This window comes from Meriones unguiculatus, chromosome 6 (assembly GCF_030254825.1).
Source record: "Meriones unguiculatus strain TT.TT164.6M chromosome 6, Bangor_MerUng_6.1, whole genome shotgun sequence".
Lineage (NCBI taxonomy): Eukaryota > Metazoa > Chordata > Mammalia > Rodentia > Muridae > Meriones > Meriones unguiculatus.
Genome location: NC_083354.1, coordinates 48,326,340 through 48,348,859, shown reverse-complemented (window position 1 = coordinate 48,348,859; position 22,520 = coordinate 48,326,340). Strand labels below are relative to the sequence as shown.

General features: G+C 41.6%; 1 protein-coding gene across 10 annotated transcripts in view; it reads right to left on the bottom strand.

The window, feature by feature from the left end:
- Cep63 (centrosomal protein 63) overlaps positions 1-22,520 on the bottom strand; it is a 43,133-nt gene that overhangs the window by 20,452 nt on the left and 161 nt on the right. For 2 of the 10 annotated variants that reach the window (XM_060385419.1, XM_060385423.1), the window contains exons 1-7: positions 22,193-22,490; positions 19,952-19,989; positions 14,539-14,607; positions 13,648-13,825; positions 7,510-7,605; positions 5,609-5,731; positions 570-683 (exon numbers count right to left, since the gene is read on the bottom strand). In XM_060385419.1, the coding sequence (XP_060241402.1) occupies positions 570-683; positions 5,609-5,731; positions 7,510-7,605; positions 13,648-13,825; positions 14,539-14,607; positions 19,952-19,980 (609 nt within the window). In that variant the 5' untranslated portion in view covers positions 19,981-19,989; positions 22,193-22,490. Of the gene's footprint in view, positions 1-569; positions 684-5,608; positions 5,732-7,509; positions 7,606-13,647; positions 13,826-14,538; positions 14,608-19,951; positions 19,990-22,192; positions 22,498-22,520 lie in introns of those variants that run through there. The other 8 variants (XM_060385421.1, XM_060385427.1, XM_060385425.1 and 5 more) reach the window with 8 other exon arrangements.

Genomic DNA, 22,520 nt, shown 5'->3' with positions numbered 1-22,520 from the left:
AACTACCAGTGTGGACAGATTGTTATCCTACAGATAACATACACAACTGATGAGAACCCAACAGATAATAGAGGAACGCTACACATACTCACCTCTGTTCATTCCTTTTTGTGTTCTTGATTTTAGAGGAAAAAGGCCAAGGAGCTGGCTATGCCCCAAGGACATATCCTAAATTCGGTGTCTCTCTAGTTTTTGCTGAAGTCATTGGTTTTTAGAAGTTCCTACCACTATTCTGTAGCTACAAAGACACTACTTTTCATTATGAGGCATACCAGTGCACTGAGATTCTTTCTAGTCAAACTGTCTAAGCTCCCTCGCCTAGGCACCTTGGCCAAAGTACTCAAGCTGTCATAGAGATGAACAAGGCACAGACAGAAGCAGAAACAAAAAAGCCAATGACAGAAGCAGAAATAAATGGAAAAGGACACAGAGTGGGGGAAGGGAAATGGGTTTACGAAACAAAGGTTAGCAGAGAAAAGAATCCAAAAAAGACAACAGCATCCATCAGAAAGTACATGGTAGTAGGTCAGATTCAAACAAAACCCATCAGTCAGACGGCTTAAGCCTACCTGGATTATTTCTGACTGTTCAGCCAGAGCCTTCCTCTGTGCTTCCAGAGAAGATACTTGTTGCTGATAAATCAACCGCTGCTTCTCCCAGTCCAGAGACTTCTGGCGGAATTCCTAAGGAAGCAATAAAGGAACTTAATATCTAAGTGCCTCCTGGGTTGCTTTCACAGCCCCCTGCTCCCTGAGTACAGTTGCACCCTTCTCCTCAGCAGGAGCCCCATTACTCATCAGCTGACTGAGCTGCAGAGGAATACTGAATTCTGCTCACACTGTGCCTGTGGATGTCTGTCTTTCTAAATTTAACATGCTAATGGTGAAGAGGAAGAAACAGACTCATGACAGTGGGCTCATGAGCATCGTCACAGATCTGCTGCCACCCAAGGGCTATTACTACTTTGTATTTTTCAGAAAAGTAATGCTAAAATAATATTTCCTTAACATCTAAATTCCTGACACCCAGACTCAGGAACTGAACAGATTCAAACAGATTTCCAAAGCAGTAACTCAGTAGCACAATTATCACTTCATATTCTGCTAGTAACAGTATTTTTGATAGCCAAACTTTTATTATCTAACAGAAGAAAAGGCTTGCAAAAGCTTGAATAACATGGAAAATATGCACCACGTTTTAACAGGTATTTATAACCTAGAGCCAAATAGTTTAAAAGTAATGGCTGATCAACAGCAATTTCAAATTGTATGTCATGAAAATGAGCCTTACATTTCTGAAAATAAAGCAAATCAAAGGGAAAAGATTCTTAATCTTCCCATCTGTGTCCTCCAGGGATCTTCAACTTTAAATTGCTCCTTAGATTAATTATTGTAAGCCAGCTTTCTGATATTCCATTCATTCAGTCAGTCTGTCTACATGACTTTCTATCACATGTGCCAGCCCTATTCAACTGCAGGATAACAGGCATGGCATGCACAATAAACGAATGAATAAATAAGAATGTTCAATGACATCAAATGACAGAAACAAACTTTTGATGGAATTCAAAAAAGGATGCAAACAGCCATCTGACTGAAATAGGAAAGTCAATACAGGATATAAAAGAGAAATTCAATAGACACAGGAATACAAGAGCAAACAAATTTTGTAAATAAAAATCTTAAGTCAAATAAAAATTCAATGGAAAGCCTATCCAATAGATCAACTTGAAGACTGAGTTTCAGACCGGAAGACAAGGTAGATGAATTAGAACATTCAGACAATGACAAAGATAATAAGAAAATATGAAGGGAATGTACAAGATCCACAGGACAGAATTAAAAGACAAACTCCAAAGACTAGTAAGAAGATTCAGTATGTAAACAATGCTTGCCATATAAGCATACAAGCCAGCATTCACTAGAAAATGCTGCGTGTGACAGCACACATTTGAAATTCCAACGACAAGGCGGTATTACCAAGGCTTACAAGCCAGCCAGGCCACCTGAACCAGTGAGTGCTAGGTTCTGTGAGAGAGTCTGTCTCAAAAAGTAAGGCAGAAAGTAACTACCACTGACTGGTTTTTCTCTAATCTCCACACATACATCACAAACCCACGAATGCTCATACACATGTGCCCACATATATACATAAAGACCAAATCTATGATTCATTGGCACAGAAGAGTGACAAGTTTAAGATAAAGGGTCAGAAAACACATTCGACACAGCCACAGCTGAAAATTCTCCAAATACAGGGATAGAGCTATCAAGACACAAAAAAACATTGAGAATGCCAAGACCAGAAAAGAACCTTTCCACATCCTATTACAGTTAAAACAATGAACATAGAAAACAAAGATTACCAAAGCTGAGAGAGGTGCCAACACAAAGGTAAACACATCAGAATAAAAGATTTCACAACAGAAACCTAAAAGCCAAGAAGGTAGGACACAATGCAGTTCAAGCTCTAAAAGACAATACTGCCAACCTAGCTTATTATAACCACTGAACTGTCTGTGCTGGTTAGTTTTTATTAATTTGACACAAAGTAGGCATATCTGAGAAGAGGACACCTCAATTGAGGAATTGCCCCCATCAGACTGGCCTGTGGACATGTCTGTGGGGCACTGACTTCATTAGTAACTCCTGTGGGAGCTGCCATCCTTGGGCAGATGGCCGAGGCTGTGTGAGAGAGATCCTTGAGCCTGTCAGGGAAGCAAACAAGATGGCAGTGTCCCTCCATTGTCTCTGTTTCGGTGCCTGCCGGCACATTCTACTTTGAGCTCCTGCCCTGGCTTCCCTTGTTGGCAGGCTATAAGCTGAAATAAACCCTTTTCTCCCCAAGTTGGTTTTGGTTATAGTGTTTTACCACAGCAACAGAATGTTACTTATAGCCTATTCTTTAGAACTGAAGGAGAAAGAAAAATTTTCCTTGATAAACACAAAATAAAGCAATTATTACTACAATGACCTCATTGTAGTAATACTGAAGTACTCTACGTACCGAAAAACAAACAACCGTGATGCAACAGGAAAGACTAAACTTTACTACCATGGTAAATAAACAAATGAGGATTACAAAGATACCAGACACTATGAAACAACAAAATGACAGAAAGGAATGAATACCTTCATTAATATCTGAATAGTAACGGCCTCAATTCTCCAATCAAAAGATATACAGCCTAAAGCTAGGAAAGTGAGTCAGTGTGTTGTTTTTAGCAAAATCTAATTGTTCAATGAAGACTCGGAAGCAAGTTGTTGGGGTGCAAGTCGGCTGGCTCAGAGAGGCACAGAAAGCAGCCAACTGGCCTTCTTCCTTAGCAGACAACCCAGGAAGTAAAGGAAATGCTCCAAACTGAACATCCCTCCTTTCTAATTCCTGTAGTCTCTCTAACCACCCTCCTAACTCTTTGGTTTTTCTCTATGTTCACTCCCTGTCAACTGGCTGCTTGCTCCACCTCTTGACCAAAGGTTAACTCTAGTTAATCCTGTTTACCATACTCAAGCAATAGAAAACTCTTAGATTAAAGGTGTGTGCTGGGGCTAAGCCACAACACAACTAGAAACAAGCTTTTCCAGTACACAACACAATCTCAGGGTTCACAGTGTGATCAAAAAATCCTGCAACATCAGTGGGTAAGAGTGCTTGCTGAGAAAGCAAGAGTCCCTGAGTTCAAATCCCCAGCACCACATAAAAAGTTGAGCATGATAATGTGTACCTGTAACTCCATGGGGAGAAGGGAGGGGAGGAGATAGTAGGGTCCCAGGAGCTAGCTGGCGGGCAAGCTTCAGGTTTACTGAGACATCCTGTCTCAAAATGTAAACTAAAAACTTAGAGGGAAACACACAACTTCTTCCTCTGGTCTCCACATGCACTCACATGGACACACACAGACATGTGTGCATACAACTCCATATAAGTTAGTCAGTTAGTCAGAGTCTCTCTCTCTCTAGACTAGTTGATTGGATTAAAAAATAGGATCTATCTATTTGTTGCCTACAAGAAACACGCCTTGGGCTGGAGAGATGGCTCAGAGGTTAAAAGCATTGTCTGTCCTTCCAGAGTTCCTGAGTTCAATTCCCAGCAACCACATGGTGGCTCAAAACCATCTATAATGAGATCTGGTGCCCTCTTCTGGCCTGCAGGCACACATGCCAGCAAAACATTGTATACATAATAAGTTAAAAAAAAAAAAAAACAGAATTGAATATATATACACATACACACATATACAAATACTATGGAATAACACAACCAAGGAAGGAAAGAAATCTCTTCAATGAAAAGTTTAAAACTCCAAAGAAAAAAATGGAAGAAGACACCAAGAATGAGAAAGCTTGCGATGCTTGTGGATTGGCAGAAATAACATGAAAATGACTATATTACTGAAAACAATCTCATAAAAACAAAAACTGAGGAATACCAATAGGAGTAAGCGGATGAGACAAGGTGGAGATCAAAATAGCTACAGAAGAAAAGATGCTAGGAAATTCCAAGGCCAGAGTGTGATGTGTACTATCCCTGTGGATGAAACCCTCAAAGGTCATAATGACAGCGATGTTGCAGAGGACAGCAACAATCTAAAGCTGCACCTCAGAGTCAGTGAAGTGACGTGGACCAGAGGCTACTAAGGTTCTATGCTCACGGTTGTTAGGTTGATGACAATAGTATGAGGGGCTGGAAGGAAAGAAAGATAGCAGTAAAGAAGATTGGAGGGAAAGCACTATATGTGTGGTCCTCTGATTCTAAGTTCTAAATCAATAAAATATTGAGGTGTAAAAAAATATTAAACATAAAGATTACAATTCCAGACAGTAAAGAATACTAACATTTCTGTGTCACAGATCACCCAGAGTAGAAACTTTTTTAAGTAGTCACACCCAAGTGTTGAACAGTGTTTCTCAAACCACTACTGGATCAGACGCTCTGAGGTCCCAAAGCATGCTAGGTGACTGTTATTACGCACTGAAGAGCTCATACAGAGGAGAGGGACTCACTGTCTTCTATTAGAAGTCAGATAGGGAGATGAAACCTTTGTAACTTCCTCTCTATCTGAATGGGAACTAAAACTAACCCACCGGATGTGTAGAGTACTCTGCAAGAAAAAGCCCCAAATCTCCCACAGTCCCTAAGCACCTCCTGGGCTAGGTGTGGAGACAGTGATAAGATAGGGTGCTGCTGCTAACTGATGGTCAGTGTTTCTCAGGATGAGAGTTACTGAGTACTAAGAACTTCTGCGGGACAGTCTCAGGCCTGCTGGCTACTCCTGCACCCTGCACCCTAAATGCCAATTTCATGCATGATAACAAAGAACAAACGCATCAGAAGCCCCATACGTTTCCAAGTGCCCTGTGAGGCAGAAGTACCCTCTTGAGATTTACTGATGACTTGGAACTCCGTCAGCCACAGGGGAGCAGGTGATGATGAGCTCCACTCTGGACCACTCACCCCCCACTGAATACGTCAGTGGCAGCTAAGACAGCTGGAACTGGCTGTAGGAAACAGCCTTTAGAGACAGCATTTTCCTACACAACACCCGACGATGGCAACTGGACTACTGCTGAGGACATACCTCTGTTTCCCAGTAAGCCTGAGGACATACCTCTATTTTTCCAGTGAGCCTCTCAATCTCTGATCGATCCTCCCGCAGACTCTTCGTATTTCCTCTAAATTCTCTTATTTGCTTTTTCTGTAGTTTCTCATAGCTTTTCTTCAGTCTGCCTAACTGTAAAAAGCAGTTATTTACTTAAAATTTAACAATTAGTAATTGTGGTGATCAGACAAATTGAGCACTGTTAAATTACACTGTTGAAAATAAGACTGGCAGCATATTAGAGTGCAAAGAAAAAAAAAAAGAAGACCTACAAATGACAGGGCTGGGACAAAGCTCAGCTGGTAGAGTGCTGACCTAGTAAGCACCAGCCCTGGTGGACCCCAGTACCACAGAAACTGGGTATGGTAGCAGAGTCAGGGACCATACAATTAGGCGTAGGCAGGAGAATCAGAAGGTCAAGGTCATCTTCAACTACCTGAAGACTAGCCTGGGATACCTACCTCAAAGTGCATGTCTGCTTATATGTGTGTGTGAACAAAATAAATGCTAGCAATGAAATTTTCAATCCACAAAGAGAAAATAAAGTTTATCTTTATTACAATTGCCATGCAACCCACTCTACTTAAGAGAGGAAGCAGCGACTGTTCCCCTCTGGGCCAGTGGTCCTCAGGACATATTCCTGAGAGTACTGCTGCACAGTAAACAGGAGAATCTGACTTAAATCAAAACAAAAGTAATGTTCCCTGAATATTAAAAATTAAATTGAGGGGCTGGAGAGATGGCTCAGCAGTTAAGAGCACTGACTGCTCTTCCAGAGGTCCCGGGTTCAACTCCCAGCACCCACATGGCAGTTGACAACTGTCTGTAATTCCAAGAGCTGACATCCTCACACAGACACCCATGCTGGCTAAACACCAATGAACATAAAATAAAAATAAGTAATTTAAAAAAAATTTTTAATTGATTACTAAAATAGAATTTTCTTCTTTTTAGAGATTTTTTCACTTCCAATTACATGTGTTTGTCTCTATGTGAATATGTGCATGCAAGCCCATGGTGCCCGGAAGAGGATTTCAGATCTCTCAGGCTGAATTACAGGTGCTTGTAAGATTCCTAATGTGGGTGCTGGGAATTGTACTGGGTCCTCTGCAAGAACAGTATTCTCTCAACTACTGAGTTATCTCTTGCCTCCCATTTTCTACCTTAAGAAATGGGATATTGGGGGAAGAAGCGTATGTACACTACAGTCCACCAAGAGGAGGCCAGGACAGTCTGCAGGAGCTGGTTTTCTCCTTCCACCATATACGCTCCTGGGATCAAATCATACCATGAGGCCTGGTAGCAAGTGCCTCTACCCAATAAGCCATCTTGCAGCCCTTGCTTTCCTTAATCTTGACTTAATATTTTTCTTTTTTTTTGCTATTGTTTTGGTTTTTTGGTTTGGTTTGGTTTGGCTTGGGTTTGGGTTTGGTTTTGGTTTTAGAGACAAGGTTTTTCTGTGTAACAGTCCCAACTGTTCTGGAACTCGTTTTGTAGACCAGGCCGGTCTCACAGAGACCCACCTGCCTCTGCCTCCCGAGTGCTGGGATTAAGAGTGCACTACCACTGCACAGCTTCCAAAATATTTCCAAGCCCTTTGTATTTTCCAATATTTAAAAGTAACTGAATGAACTTAGAAATTAAAATATTAAATTTTCTGGTATCAAGATTTCAGTATTATACAAATCTATCTCTTTTTCCTTTCAAATCTCAGGCAATTGCTGGTTTAGGTGATATCAAACAGTAGATTCTTTGCCTACATTCAAAGTTGGAAAAATATATTTCTACCACATACTTCCACATACATCACACAGGATATGTATTTCCTACCATCCAAAGTAGAAACAAGTTGTTAACCCAACAGTCAGTTACAGAGAAAGAACATGTCACGTCACAGAACTAAGCCTCACTTCTTCCTGCAGCTTCTTTAGCTCCTGCTTATACTCCATGGCCATTTCTTGCTTGGTTTTTTCATGTTCTTCTATCTGTTGATGCAATATTCCCACCTAGAAACAGAAAGGGGTAGTACTGTTCAGCAGGAGCACTGAAAGGGCGCCCCTTCCACATAAAAACAGTAGCCCTGCTCTTACTTGCAAACTAACATTCTCAAGTGTGTCTACATGGTTAGCCTTCTTCCCAGGCAGGCAAGTAAATGGCTGAGTCAATAAGGTACATCACAGCTAAAAACACGAATGACTCTTTTACAAGCTTAAAGCTAGTTTAAAGCTCACACTCCTGTCTGATTTATTCTCCCTAACCTTCTTTGTTAAAATAAATAATAAATCCTCATAAAAATGGCAGATATAAAGCTTAAACTTTCTTATAACCAAAAATAGTTCATTTTTAGAAACCGATAAAATTTGATCCACAGGGGACTGACCCCAGGCCTCTGCACTGTAAGCACCCATGCTGCCACTGTGCCAGCCCCCCAAATATGATCCACAGCAAGTTCATCATCACTCATTTTCAAAGCATACTCTAAGCGTCACTGTGAGTTCTTCATGACTTAAAGGTATTTGGGATGCTGAAGAGATACCTAAAAGCACCAGCTGCTCTTTCAGAGGACCTAGATTCAGTTCCTAGAACCCACATGGTAGCTCACAACATCTGTAATTCCAGTTCCAGGGGATCTAATGGCCTCTTCTGACCTACATGGGCACCAGACATGCACGTGGTGCACATAGATATATGCAGGAATAATATTCATATTCATAAATAAAATAAACAACTCTAAAAATAAAGGTCATTTTGCGGTATATTGGGGTATATTGCTTAATTTCCAAGTACTTAAGAAGTTGTCTTTTATTGTATTGAGTTTTAGCTTAAATCTGTTTTATTATAAAAATATAATTTAACCTGCTGATTATGGTGAGAGCTGCTTGATGGCAGTAAAATATTTCAGTCACTTAAAAAGAACATGTTTAGGATTAATTAGGTCGAGTTGATTTTGATCAACTCTCCCCCTTAACTGGTCTTTCTATGTGCTCGCTCTACCAATAGCAAGAGAGCTGTGTTAAGTCTTCTACACTTGCCATGAATGTAATTTCTCCCTAAACCTGTCTGTGTTTGCTTTGTCCATTTGAAGGCTGTTATTAACTACTTACAGTTGGATTATTAGAGTCTCAGAGCTGAGATCTGAGACTATTCAAACTATTTTTCACTTTTATCACAACTTCTCTGAGTCATTCAGAACTTTACTTAATTTCGAAACACAAAAATTTTTCAGTTATCTTTTTCTAACTTGTTTCTGCTATATAAAGAGAGCTTATCTATGATTTCAAAACTTTGTTTATGGGAAAGTTTACTTCATAGCACAGTGAAGAGTCAATTTTGGTAATCATTCAGTTTGTGCTGGAAAAGAAATGCATGCTCTGCAGTTCTCTTGTGTCATGTTCTATAGTTATAAACTGGGTCAAGTTTGCTGATCATGCTGTTCAAATCTGTATCTTTATGAATGTCCTCCATCAGTTACTAAGAAAAATGTGCTAAGCATGACTGTAGCTTCATTATTTCCTACTGACAGTCCTGGTACTTTTTACATACACAATAGAAAAGTTAAAATTATTTGGTCCTATTTTGAGTTTTCCTAAAAGCACCATCTGATAAGTGGACTTCTGGATAGATAACTGGAGTGACCTTGGAAGGCACGGCAAAAAGAGAGGCAGGAAGACCATGCATGGTCAGTAAGCAGCTGGAGCTGTGTTACTGGGAACCCACTAAGGAAGAAGACAGTTTCAGAACTGCCTCTATGAGCAACAGGAAGCTGCTGCCTTTACCATCCTCATGCTGCTGAGGTTTGCCCTAGGAAAGTCAAGTACCTGGCATTTCCACATTTAGTGTGAGCAGCTTTCCAAGGTCCTGAGAGAAGCAGGCAGAGTGGAATGCTGATGGCACACAGAGCCATATCTAACAGCTAAGAATAAAATCAGCAGGAAGGATGTGGTACAAAATGCAAAGTGTCTGTGCCATTGCACACCCTGAAACTTTTACTCCGTCATGATGACGCGTCGCTGCTCCCTTTAGTAATGCTCTACTCTTTGCTTCTGCTTCAGGCACGCTTCTTCTAGTGCCAAGCTCTTCAAGTGTCTGGGTGGCAGGTACTTTTATTTTGCCTTTTACTTGAAACCTTAATACACATTTACAATCATTAAATAATGCGGTTCATTATTTTCACCTTGTTGACCAATTTTGGTCTTTTGACTGAGTCAGTAGCTGCATTTACACTCAGTGGACTTACTTGGATTATAGGCTTTTGTCTTATGAGCTATTTATACCTAACTAGCCCTGTACCTTTATTCTTTGCTGCTTGCCTCTTTGAACTGATTCTTTTCTCATCATTCTATTTTCCCCTTCCCTTAGCCTGAAAGGTATTCTTTCCCAGTATATATGTTAAGGTTCCCTCAAACTGAGACAGAGATCTCTGACATAACAAAAATAACGTCAGCTGGTTGATTTTCCAATTTCCTGGTAATCCTGAGACTACAAATATAATTTAATTCCATTCATCCTCAACTTGACCTAAATATGGACCACAATATTTAATTCCTGAGTATGTTAAGCTGCTGTATACGATCACTGTTCGCTTAGATTTTCTTCCTGTAACTCTGTCTATCTAGATCTCCCTCCTTAATATCTGAAGAACATTTTCTTTTTAATTGTTTATTGCATTGAGTGTGTGTGTGTGTGTGTGTGTATGTGCTAACCCCTGCCTTGGTGTGTGAGGTCAGTGGACAGCTTTTGGAAGTCAGCAAGCACCTTACCCCTCAGCTATATTCCCCAACTTTTCAGTGATCACTTCAAATACTACTTATTATTTTCAAGGTCTTAATCTTCAGAACAATACTGCAATGGGGGTCACATCCCACTATATGCATGATGGAGCAGGCTGAAGCTACTTGTCCAAGCATGTTTAGCTGAAAAAACACAGAAACAAGGCTCCAAACTGTCACTTGTCTTACTAGGCCAACTTGTCCCAAAGGGAGTTAGAGACAACAGCAGCAGAAACCCCATCAAAATCAACCCCATCCCAACTCTGTGGTTAACCAGCAAAGTGCCTCTCTTACAGTGGTGCTCCTCTAAGTACAATCTGCAAGTGCTGGCCACAAACAGCAACCTAGCATGAGCTAAGGAGCCTGCAACAAGGTGTAAACCAGCCATGAAACTCAAGCTCAGTGTAAATGGCATTCATATACAACAAAACATTCTCACAGAAGATGCAGTACACAGATTCACCTTCTGTCACATGCTTTCTTCTCTCACCAGGCACCCGTCCTTTGAGGAACACAACTTCTACCATGGGACTAACTGCTTCTGCCTGTACCTTTTAAACAGAGGACAAAAACTTCAAACCCTGTTTCTAGTTGTTCTATCATGTAAGATTATAAATATATTAGAAATGAAGGAGTTCCATGTGTATGTGTGTGTTATGTGCATATGTATATGTACATATATTATCTGTGTCCTCATATGTGTGGGTGCACACACAAAACCTGCTTGGGCTTGTCATGTGGAATCCAGGGGGTGACAGTGAGGAGTCTTCCTCAACTGCCCTCTGCTTTATTCACTGAAGCAGGGTCTCTCAGTTGAACCCAGTCTGCCATACAGCTTCGTCCAGCTAGCCAGCATGATCCAAAGATCTCATCTTTGCCTTCCAAGAGCTAGAGGGCTACCATCCCCACCTGGGATTTAAGTGGGTTCAGGGGACCTGCACTCTCATCCACATGCTTGTACAGCAAGCACTTTATCCACTGAACCATCATCGCCCATTATTGGTGTTTGAAAGAAATACATAAACAAGAAACTAACCTCCCAACAAACTAACCAAGGAAGCAGCAAGTTAACTGACATCTCTAATTCTAAATTCCCTGCATATCCTGTGCCAAACTTGTGATCTTAAAATAATTACTTGGGAACCTTCCATTCAACCCAATTTCTCTCTGAAGCAATTAAGTAATGGTAATAATGCTTTTGGTATTGAAACTAAACCAGAGGAGTGAGGTCAAACTTAGCCTCAAAATGAGCTAATAGTCTCACAATCAAAAAATGTGAGTTTCTTTTATGTCTTTTAACAAAATAAACAACCTAATATCAATATATACAGTGGTGTTCTAAACCAGGAAACAGTTCTCACTTAACTTAATGAGCATAACTGCTTCTGTCTTGTCCCCAGAAAGCAAAGGAGAAGCCGGAGTAGCTCCCCAAAAAAAGGAACATGGGTCTCCTCAAATGGCCATGTATTTATTTATTTATTTGTTTGTTTGTTTATTTATTTATTCTTAGGTGTGTGGGGGTGTTTTGCCTACATGTATCTGTGTACCACATGCATGCCTGGTGCCTATGGAGACCAGAGGAAGGTGTCAGATCTCCTGGGACTGGAATTACAGACATGGGTGTTCGGAATCCGACCTGGGCCCTCTAAAAGAGCAGTCAGTGCTCGTAATCACTGACCTATTTCTCCAGCCCCACCAAATTGTTGGTGGTGTGTTTTGTGTTATGTTTTTTTAAATTCAATGTAACTATCATTTGGTGTGCTTTCTAATCACCTTCCCTATCTTTGTGTAAGTTTTGTTCTTAAAAGAGCTGCCTAAACTTTTAAATAAACTCCAGATTACCAAAGACCATTTACAAAAATCTAAATTTGATGCAGCCAATAGTACTAAAGTACTGTTTGCAAATGGCCAACTACTGGGAGATTTATTTAATTCTTTGAAAATTTCACACATGTACACAGTATCATCAACCAAATCACAATTTTGTGTTGCCAGTTCTGGCAGCATACCAGTCATAGCAGTCAACTCATTGGCCTTGATGAGGGCAAATTCCATGTAGGCAAGCTGGCAGGTGAGAATGAGGTCTGGAGTTAGCCTCTGCCTGCGGCTCTCGTTCTTCCAGACTAATTTGTATGAAAATGTAGAGACAAGGCTTCCACCTGCAACACTTCCTGCTTCCCTGCCAGTATTCACTCTCCTTCTTCTACCACATCAGCTAAATTGTAAGAATAAATCAGCAAATATTCTTAAACCTCCCCTCAACACTGCCAATATTAGTGGATAGTAGGAATGCAAAAGAATTTACCTTCCTTCTTCGTTAATTTTAAACTAAGGTGCTTTGGAAATGGGTTTCCTTAACTTCGATTACAGTGCTGAAGGACTGTAAGGCCAGGACGCTCCATCACTGAACTGCTTTCCCAGCCTTTATTTAACTCTTGACAAGAGGTAAACTGTTAAAAAGCAAGGGCTCAATTCTGCTTGCCAGTTTGTATATTGGGGGTAGGGGGAAGGGGGAAGAATGCGGAATGATTCTGGAAAACGAACCTAGGACTTCCAGTGTAGTAAGCAAGCACTCCACAGCTAAACCACACCCCCACACCCCACCTTTGTTTTCACCTAACCTTCAAGTGAAGCCAAAACCAACTTCTATAAATCTGATATTAATATGGACATGTAATATGATGAAAGTCATGCAAAGATTATGTAACAATCCTTCTTCCATTTTTTTGTGTGCCAGGATTCCAGATGTATACTGCCATGCTTGGTGCATTACATGAGCTCTGGCAATACCAACTTGGGGCCTTGTAACATGTGCACAGCAAACACTTAACCAACAAAGCCATAACTCAGTCCCCTCTTGATATCTTCCTAAATAAAATATGCACGTGTCCAAACTAAAACAGTCCTTGAATAAATACTAATATTCATACACTTTCATAATACATTTTCTTCTAAAAGAAACCATAAGAATTAGAATAAGGCTGGGCAGTGGTAGTGGACGCCTTTAATCCCAGTAATCAGGAAGCAGAGGCAGCCTGGTTTACAGAGCTAATTCCAGGACAACTAGGGCTAAAAAAAAAAACAAAACAAAAAACTAATTTGGTAAACAAATGCTTTTTTTTTTTTAAATAAACACTTAAGAACCATGTGTAATATGAAAGATTAAACTACCAAACAGAAGCGTGAATCAAGGTTACTGGAGCGTGGGGCTGCATGAATGTGGGCATATGGAACTATACATAATTTCAAATAACAAGAAGAGTGAGGCAGCCACTCTACCTCTTTATGCTTCATGTCCAGCTGATTCCTCAGAGCCTTCAGCTCCCGATCTCGGATGTCCAAACAAGTCTCCAAAGCGTGCGTCTGCCCCTCCCACTCAGATTTCTTATGAGCCACCATTATATCGATCTGTTTCATGAGCTCTTGCAGCTCTGCTTCACAAGATGTCAAAAATCCCCTATAAACACCAACAGACCAAACACAACTTATGCCTGAGTGGTTTCTCATCTTTCACAGATAAAAATACCACAGACTAAACCTATCTGAAGAACCTAAACATAACAGAAGCAACGCCTGGGATGCCCGAGCCTTTGCTTTTTATGAGGCCATACTCTGACTGCTTACGCCACAGAATATTGTGCCTTCCTCTAGTGAGGAGCCTAAAGCCAAGGTCACCTGGTGAAACACAGATGGGTGTTTTACATCCACCTTTCGAAGTGAGATTTTCACAACTACTAACCACATCTTCTGGAATATTTTCGGGATGTTTTTGGGAGAACCCAGGCAAGCCTATGTCATATCTCTTTCAGCCAAAATGAACAGCCTTGGTAGCAAACAGAATTGTGCAGAAAAAAAGATAATGAAAAAGAGCTGTTTCAAAAAAGAGTCATCCTTGAGCAAGATCTATTGCAATTATTTCTTCCAACTGTTTCTGGGAACACAGTGCAGCCTACCTCACAGCTCTCAACCCACTGACACCCTTCTGAGTTGCAAAAGAAAACCCAAGCTCAGACAGAAGCCAAGAGCCCACCCAGGTACTGCTAAGAGGAGATAAATGATGTTAGAGGGATGCCGTCCACAAATGTGCCGTGGCTCAGCTTAGCTTCAGCTTAACAGAACCCATCTAAGTTTTTCAGCTGCAAGGAGAAACTCAGTCAAAAGCAAACTTACCCACTATGCCCCCGATTTTGTATTCCTTCCAACAAGGCCTCCATTGCCAGATCCTCTCTACCCTGGCAACTGGGGGGAAAAGAAAAGAAAGAGAGAAAAGTCACTGTTCTGAATTCCAATATTCCAACGTAATGTGAGTGAAAGCAGAGCAGCTTGAGATGGCGCTAGAAGAAAGGACTATCATTTAGAAAGGCCAGCACCAAATACGTTCTAAAAGCAAACAAAATCCTAACTGCTGCTGAAATTATCCTACAAAATCAGTGAAACCCCTCATTCCTCTAGGTCATTTTATTTATTGTTTAACTTAATTTTTGAATCAGGGTCTTATACTGTAGTCCTGGCTGACCTAGAACCAGCTATGCATGATGTAGACCAGGCTGGCCTTGAACTCAAGAGAGAGGTCTACCTGCCTCTGCCTTCTGAGTGAAAGGATTAAAGGTGTCTGCCACCAGGCGTGGCTTTCTTTCTTTTGTTGTAATCAAGACTTATTTTTTAACTGTGTTTAAGCATGGGTATGTGCACATGCATTCAGGTGCCCTTGGAAGACAGATACATTGGAGCTACCAGAACCAAATTCTGATCCTCTTCCACAACAGTGCATGCTCTTAACTGCTAAGCCATCCTTCCAGGCCCTTTATGACTAGTTCTCAAAAAATATGAGAGTGGAAAGCATTTTCTGTCAAGGGACATTATACCAACCCCTTTAAAAAATGAGAGGAATAAACTAGGACCACTGATGAAAGGAAAGCATAGTTTTTCACTAACATGGCATCGGGACTTTTGTTGTTGTTGTTTTAAGAATGGGCTTCTTGTTTTTTAAGAACAAAAGCCATTATAAAGAGGTTAAACTCCCAGGCTAGGGGTAGAGAGATGGCTCAATGGTCAAGAGCATTTATTGCTCTTGTGAAAGACCTGTGTTCGGTTCTCAGCGCTCACATGGCTGTTTACAATTGTAGCTCCAGTTCCAAGGGCTCCAACACCCTCTTCTGACCTCTGCAGGCATCAGGCATAAACATGGTGAACATACTTACAGCCAGGCAAAATGTCCATATTCATAAAACAAAATAAATCTTAAAAAAAAAAAAATTTAACTCCCCGTGAGGGGGGAACAGCCTGGCCAGGCCACAGAGGAAGCAGCTAGTCTTGATAAGACCTGATAAGCTAGGGTTAGATGGAAGGGAAGGAGGACCTCCCCTATCAATGGACTTGGAGAAGGGATAAAAAAAACAAATAAACTGCAATTAATATAAAAAAATAAAAATGAAAAAAATTAAGCTTGGGGCTAGAGAGCTGGCTCAGTGTTTGAGAGCACTGGCTATTCTTCCAGAGGACCTGGGTTCAATTCCTAGCACCCACATAGCAACTTACAGCTGTCTCTAACTACGTGACGATCTGACACCCTCACACAGACATACATGCAGTCAAAACACCAATGTACACAAAATAAAAATAAATTTAATTAAAAAAATAAACTTCCAGGTCAGTCACAGAGCTCACTCATTCTATAAGACCGAGAAGGTTTCCTGCATCATACACTGTCCCCTGAGGGGTAAGCACAGGGTCGACAACACTTAAAAATTCCTTCTCTTTGACATATTTCCCCAACTCTTCTTCCCAAATTACATAACATTTGAAAATTAAGGGTTTGCTCATTTCTCCTTCTTTCTAGACCACTGGTTCCTCAGGGACAGAAAGCCAATGTTACTCATCTCTGAGGTCCACAGCTGAGACCAGTATTTCAATATGGCACTGCTGCTGCATGCCTTGGGAAACCATCTCCCCTGCAACTGGTCACAGCTACAGGACTTCCAAGAAGGACCTCAAAGAGAGAGAATACAGAACAGACTGCCTGAAAAAAAAAAAAAAAAGAGATTAACACCATGAAGACCCTTAAACTCAGAAGTGTTGTGAGTTTTTCTTCATAAATCCTCAAAACGTTTCTTGGCAGACCATCCTTCATACTGAAGAAAGTTCCCTATTGGGCTGGAGAGAAAGCTGAATGGTTAAGAACACTTGTTCTTAGAGAGCACCCAGGTTTGATTCCCAGCATCCACATGGTGGCTCATAACTATCCATAAATTTAGTTCCAGGGGATCACATGGTACACAGAGAAGCAGGCAAGCAAAACTCTCATACACATAAAATAAATTTAAAAAAAAAAAAAGGAAAAGATGGAAGGGGAGGACATCTTCCCCTATTAGTGGACTTGGAAAGGGGCAGGGAGATGAGGAAGGGAAGGTGGGGTTGAGAGGGAATGTGGGAGGGGGCTACGGCTGGGATACAAAGTAAATAACCTGTGATTAATATAAAAAATAAATAAATTTAAAAAAAGAAACTTAAGCTTTCCAAGTTTCAACCCTGAATTATAAATAAAGCCAAAGATTAGGTTGTAGAGATTCAGTCCCTATGTACTAAAGCTTTTCCAAAAGTTGTATTTCTGAGAAGTAGATTCCTTTATTTAACAAATAATGCAGTGCTATACCAACAGCTCTCTAGATAGTTGTAAAAGACATGCTCCTTACCAAGGAATAGCCCAGTGTGGGACTAAAAAAGAAACAAAAATGTTCAGCATCCCCTGGCCATGAGTATAGGAGCAGAAGACAAGGATGACAAGACTGGGAAAGTACAATGAGTGCGCTGTGTCTGCGCCTGTTTCTACACATCCTAACAACAACTGTGGGCTCCTCATGCACGCTGTGGCTGAGGGATCTTTCCTCCAGCTAGTGTTCCTGATATATGTCACCATGACCAAAGTAAAACCCTAAAGGAGAGGATCCCACATTTTACACCACTTTCTTCCAAACAACAGTAAGAATCAAATCACAGTGCCCCGGACCCAGCCTTTGCTCTGCTCCAGAACTGGGAGGCAGCAGAGTGCACTAGACAGAGGCCCAGAAAACAATTCTGCCCAGCAACCAACCAGCTATGTGTCCTGGTGGTTTTTCCATCTGTAAAATGAAGGGTATAAACACTAACTGCCAAGGTCTTTATTTCATCTTTCTCTATAATCATTTCTCCAAATTATTCCTACTAACATTGCATCTCTTTAAAGTCATGTTATTCTTATACACTGATCTACTTAATATATAACTTGTGGGCATTTATGTACGCCATTATTTAATAACTAGCAATGTGCGTAATAGATACTAAACTTTAGTGAATGTTCACCTTATCTACCTGCTTCTTATATTTTCTATCTTCTGTACCCTCATAAAAGAAGTTTCTATAACTTTAAGCAGACAGGGGGAATTACGTGGAAAGCTATAGGTTATATTCCTTAAGTTCAGATCCAGGTAGTGATCCTCCAGTCCCAAGCAATGTGCCATCTTCTATATCGCTCTGCTTTCCTTTGATTAACAGGATCTTTTCAGTGCGAGGGAGAGGGAGGGGGAGGGGGAACGTAGCATATCTCCTCGTGGCTACTAGGTGGCAGCAGTACTGTGATAAAACCATTCAGGTGTAAGAAAAACCACTGGACCAAAACTGAAATCCTAGAACTGAGTGAGACAAAGGAATTCTAGTGTAAAACAGGCACAGAAGACCAACAACATGCCAAAAAAAAACAAAAAAAAAAGCCTGCTAAAGAGAGGTGTGCGTCTTTAACACCACCTTCTACTAGGGTCCCACCACATGCACCGGTTTCCATTCTCTGATCAGATAAACTGGGAGGACTCTGATTTCCTGGAGATATTTGGTGTCTTCAGTTTCTCACAGCCACACAAAGATTCTGTCCCTAACCAGCATGGCTTCTTCATTTACTCCAGAAATCAACTGTTTCCTCTTTGATGGTGCCATGGGACACAGACTGTGTAGCTGAGTATTCTGTGTTCCTAATATTCAATACAGATTTAAGTAAAAACTAATCATCTGCCACTCCTTAACACTGACATCAAATGCTAACACGGGGCCGCCAGCCAGCCAACAGGCAGAATTCAGTAACCACAATAGCCTTTGAAGGTGGTTTTCAGTCACTCAAATCTGGAGCTAGATGACTTACGGGGACGCGGGTTTTATCAGCAGGTCCTGGGAGCAGAAAACAGCCACTTTTAGGTATACAAGGATGAAAAAACAAAAATAAGAGATCTGATCGTGGCAAATCTTTGAAATTCATTAGCATATTGGGACATAAGGGACAGAAGGCACCTTATGCCTCTAATTTAACCTTTTCCCTTTACAAGGTAAGGAAAAATACCCAGAATTTACACCTAACCACACACTACAAAATGGAACACAAAAGAAAGGGGAAAAAAAAAAAAAAAAACTATGAGTAAATGTATAACCATGTGAGGCTAAGAGAAGGGGCATGCCTAACAAGGGTGCAGTCACTCTAATGACTGTGACGACACACTGCACTGATAAGCTGGGGCTCTTCCAAGAACCATCATCACTTCCCTGTTTCCCAAAAAGCTCCCCTTTAAAGGTAGAGGCCAGTAAGCTAGAGAAATTTTTAAAAATAAAGATAAAACTTTACAAAGTCTATCCAAACTGTGACTAAAATCAGAAAGAAAAATTACAGCAGCTAAAAGACATATGAGCTTATCTCCTCGTGGAAATACTTTTAAGTGAGAAATAGTTTACCACGAAAAGGTTAATTACCAAAGATATTAAAAAAAAAAAAGATATTTTAAAAAAAGATAGCTATAGAAAAATGGGTAAGAGATAGGAACAGTCAGTGAACAGAAAGGAAATGCTCTGTCTTGCTCACTGGAAAAATACAAAATGAGATGCATAATGCTTATTTATAAAGTAGGAAACTCACTATACACTCGTTCACAAAGGGAACACTATGCAGCTGAAGAAGGAACACTCACCACATGCTTCTATGGAGTAAAACAGCAGGGTATAAAAGAGTGAAAAGAAAGTATGTTTGCCTTTGGGTACTCATTTACTAAAGAACAAACTGAGAAATACTAACTTTAAGGAGGGGAAATAATCAGGGTGGAGGAGAGAGGGATAACGATAACCTTCTACAGGTACGCCTCGATTTACGTTGTTTTATAAGGATTATGAGAGTGTCTTATATTTAATAAAAAGGAAAAGAAGCTGGATATGGTGGCTCATACCTAAAATCTTGGGAGGTTGAGGCAGGAAGATCTTAAGTTTAAGACCATTCTTAGTTATATTGCAAGTTCCAGGCCAGCCTGGACTACATAAAACCCAGTTACAGCAAAACTAGGAGGAAATTATCATAACTATGGGTCTTGAAGGGTTCCCACTGGTTATAACAATTTGGGGTACCAAAAAAATCTGTAATATATTCAAAGAATTTAAACACACTAAAGCCTACTGGTGTATTTGTTTGTTCGTTTTAAAGGTAAAGCCCTCAGGTTACCTCTGGAGGTTGCTAGGCCATAGATTGATTAAACACATTCAAGTCTACCTGTTTGTTTTAAAGGTAAAGCCCTCAGGTTACCTTTGGAGGTTGCTAGGCCACCAATTCATTGATGTAGTCTGAAAAGGAAGGAACAGAATTAAGCATCTCTCTTGCCATTCCTATATGAACCCTATTTCAGGATAGTCAGATAGCTGGGAAAGGCATGTTCTAAGAGCGCCAGAAACGCAGCACTAAACACGTGACACAATGAGATGCCACCACTCTGTAGCTGTCATGCAGTAATAGACCCAGGCTCTATTAGCCATGACGGGTCTCCCTATTAACCAAAAGGCTCTTGGGCAGTGGTGGGTCAACTGAGCTGACAGCATGGGAACTGCCACACAGCTCAACTGTAACATCTCAAATGGGACGACTCAGACATTGCCCTGATAATGAATACAAAGGAGAATTTTCATAATATAATACCTATGACATTTTTCTTACACCTCCCATCAAAAATCAAGGCTGAATCTAATACTGTATTTCAATACATCACTGTATTTCAACAAAACTTTCTGTTTCCATAGTATGTTACGGAAACATTTTGTCTGCATTACTCAAACACTAGCTACTAAGCAATCTGTGACTGCTGGGTGTTTCAAATGTGGCTAATGCAACTGGGGAACCAAACTTTTATCTCATTTAAAATAGCACAGCTGGCTGATGACTACCACACTGAACAGTGTAATGTAAGATGGAGCCAGAGGAAGAGAGGTCATAGAGGAAGTGGAGGCATATATACAAAAATACATACAATGAGCTAAGTTTGAAATGGTAAGAAACTGCTACCGATTAGAGAATTTAAAGGCCTAGCAACCAAATGCAACTCACAGTTCACTGCAGGATTTTGGCCCAAACAAGGTATTACAAACACACATAGGTAGCTGAAGAAATCTGATCCCACTGGATACTGACATTGTATATTTCTAATAAATCTGTACTACAAAAATAGTACTGTGAGGGGCTGGAGAGATGGCTGAGAGGTTAAGAGCACACTGTCTGTGCTTCCAAAGGTCCTGAGTTCAATTCCCAGCCACCACATGGTGGCTCATAGGCATCTATAATGAGATCTGGTGCCCTCTCCTGGCCTGCTTGCACACATGCAGGCAGGATACTGTATAAACAAATAAATAAAATTTTAAAAACAGCTGAAAAATAGTACTGTGGTTTTGTAAAACTGAGAAAAGCAAATATAGCCTTTGGCATGGGGAGCACCTTAGCTACGCTAGCTATGACAGTGTAGACTAATATGTCATTGTCAGCCACTACAACAGTACATGAGAGCAGGAAGGCCTGAGTAAGGGTCCTCTACCTCCGCAAGGGAGGAAGCAGCATCAGCATAAACGCTGTATCGTTTTTTATCGTTTTTAAACTTTAGTGTGCACACATTTTAAACGGCTGTGTCTGAATTTATAAATCTCAAACCCATTTTAGTTTCACAGGACAGGAGCACGAGAAAAAAAAAATGTCTAAAGATGGCGCTGCATTCCAATTAAGAAAATCCCTCTTCTCGTATCATTAAACTACAACCTTTAAGAGTAAGTGTAAAAAGCTGAAGATAATTCAGTCACTGATCCTTGACTTACATACAAACTGCAAACTAAATGCAAGATTAAAACTAAATGCAGGTATTCGAGGGACTGTACAAAGAACACCTACCCTGCTTTACTAAACTTTAAAAATCTAAACTGGCCTCAAGAGAGCTCAGAAAGACAGGCGAAGAGGTGCAGTTCCTTAACCCAGGAGGCAGAGGCAGGCCTGTCTCTGAGTAGGAGGCCAGCCGGGTCTACCTTGTTAGTTTCCCTGCCATCCAGGTTACACAGTAAGTTTTGGGAGACTGGGCGTTAGCCGGGGTTTAGGGGTGGGCACTTTGGGCATTAAGTGTACAGTCCATAAATGAAAACTCGTATGTGACATCAGAATGCACCAACTCCACGATTTTGTGAAGGGCAGAAACCCTAATCTGCAGCCCGGATTCGCTGTCGAGTGTCTCCGCGATTAAAGCGTTGTGGAAATGCCGTCTCAAAACTGTCACCCTATCAACCTCGTTTGCTACGCTAGACTTGAAAGCAGGAAGCCATCTGCAAGTCCCCTGCATCAGGGGTCCCCTCCACGTCTCTGCACCCCTCCGACAAACATCACCAGGGAACCCTGAGGGCTCCCCGCGGCGCTGCTAACGCTGAAGTCCCTCCCCGGGAGCCGGGGCAGCCCGCAGCCCGCAGCCCGCAGCCCGCAGCCCGCAGCCTGCCCTCCTGCACGCCACCGCCGAGGCTGCAGCACCTGGCCGGCCGGCCCCGAGCCGCTCAAGGAGGCGGCGGCGAGACCCAGATGCACGGCGCTCCGGAAGCCGCGGGAGGCAGGGCCCGGTGGCGGGCGGGGAGCGGCGGGCAGCAGCCGCGGGCCATGCGGCCTGGAGGCGAGCGGCACCTCGGTGGCCAGGGCCGCGACCGCACGACGACGAGCGGCGGCTCGCCCGTCTCCCGGGCGCGCAGTCAGTTACGGAGCGCGCCCCCGCCAGGCCGCGCCCCCGGGCCTGCCCGCCGTTCCTCGGGCCGGGGGCGCGCGCGCGCCTCACGACAAATGGACGTTCGCCCGGGCCTCTCCCCAC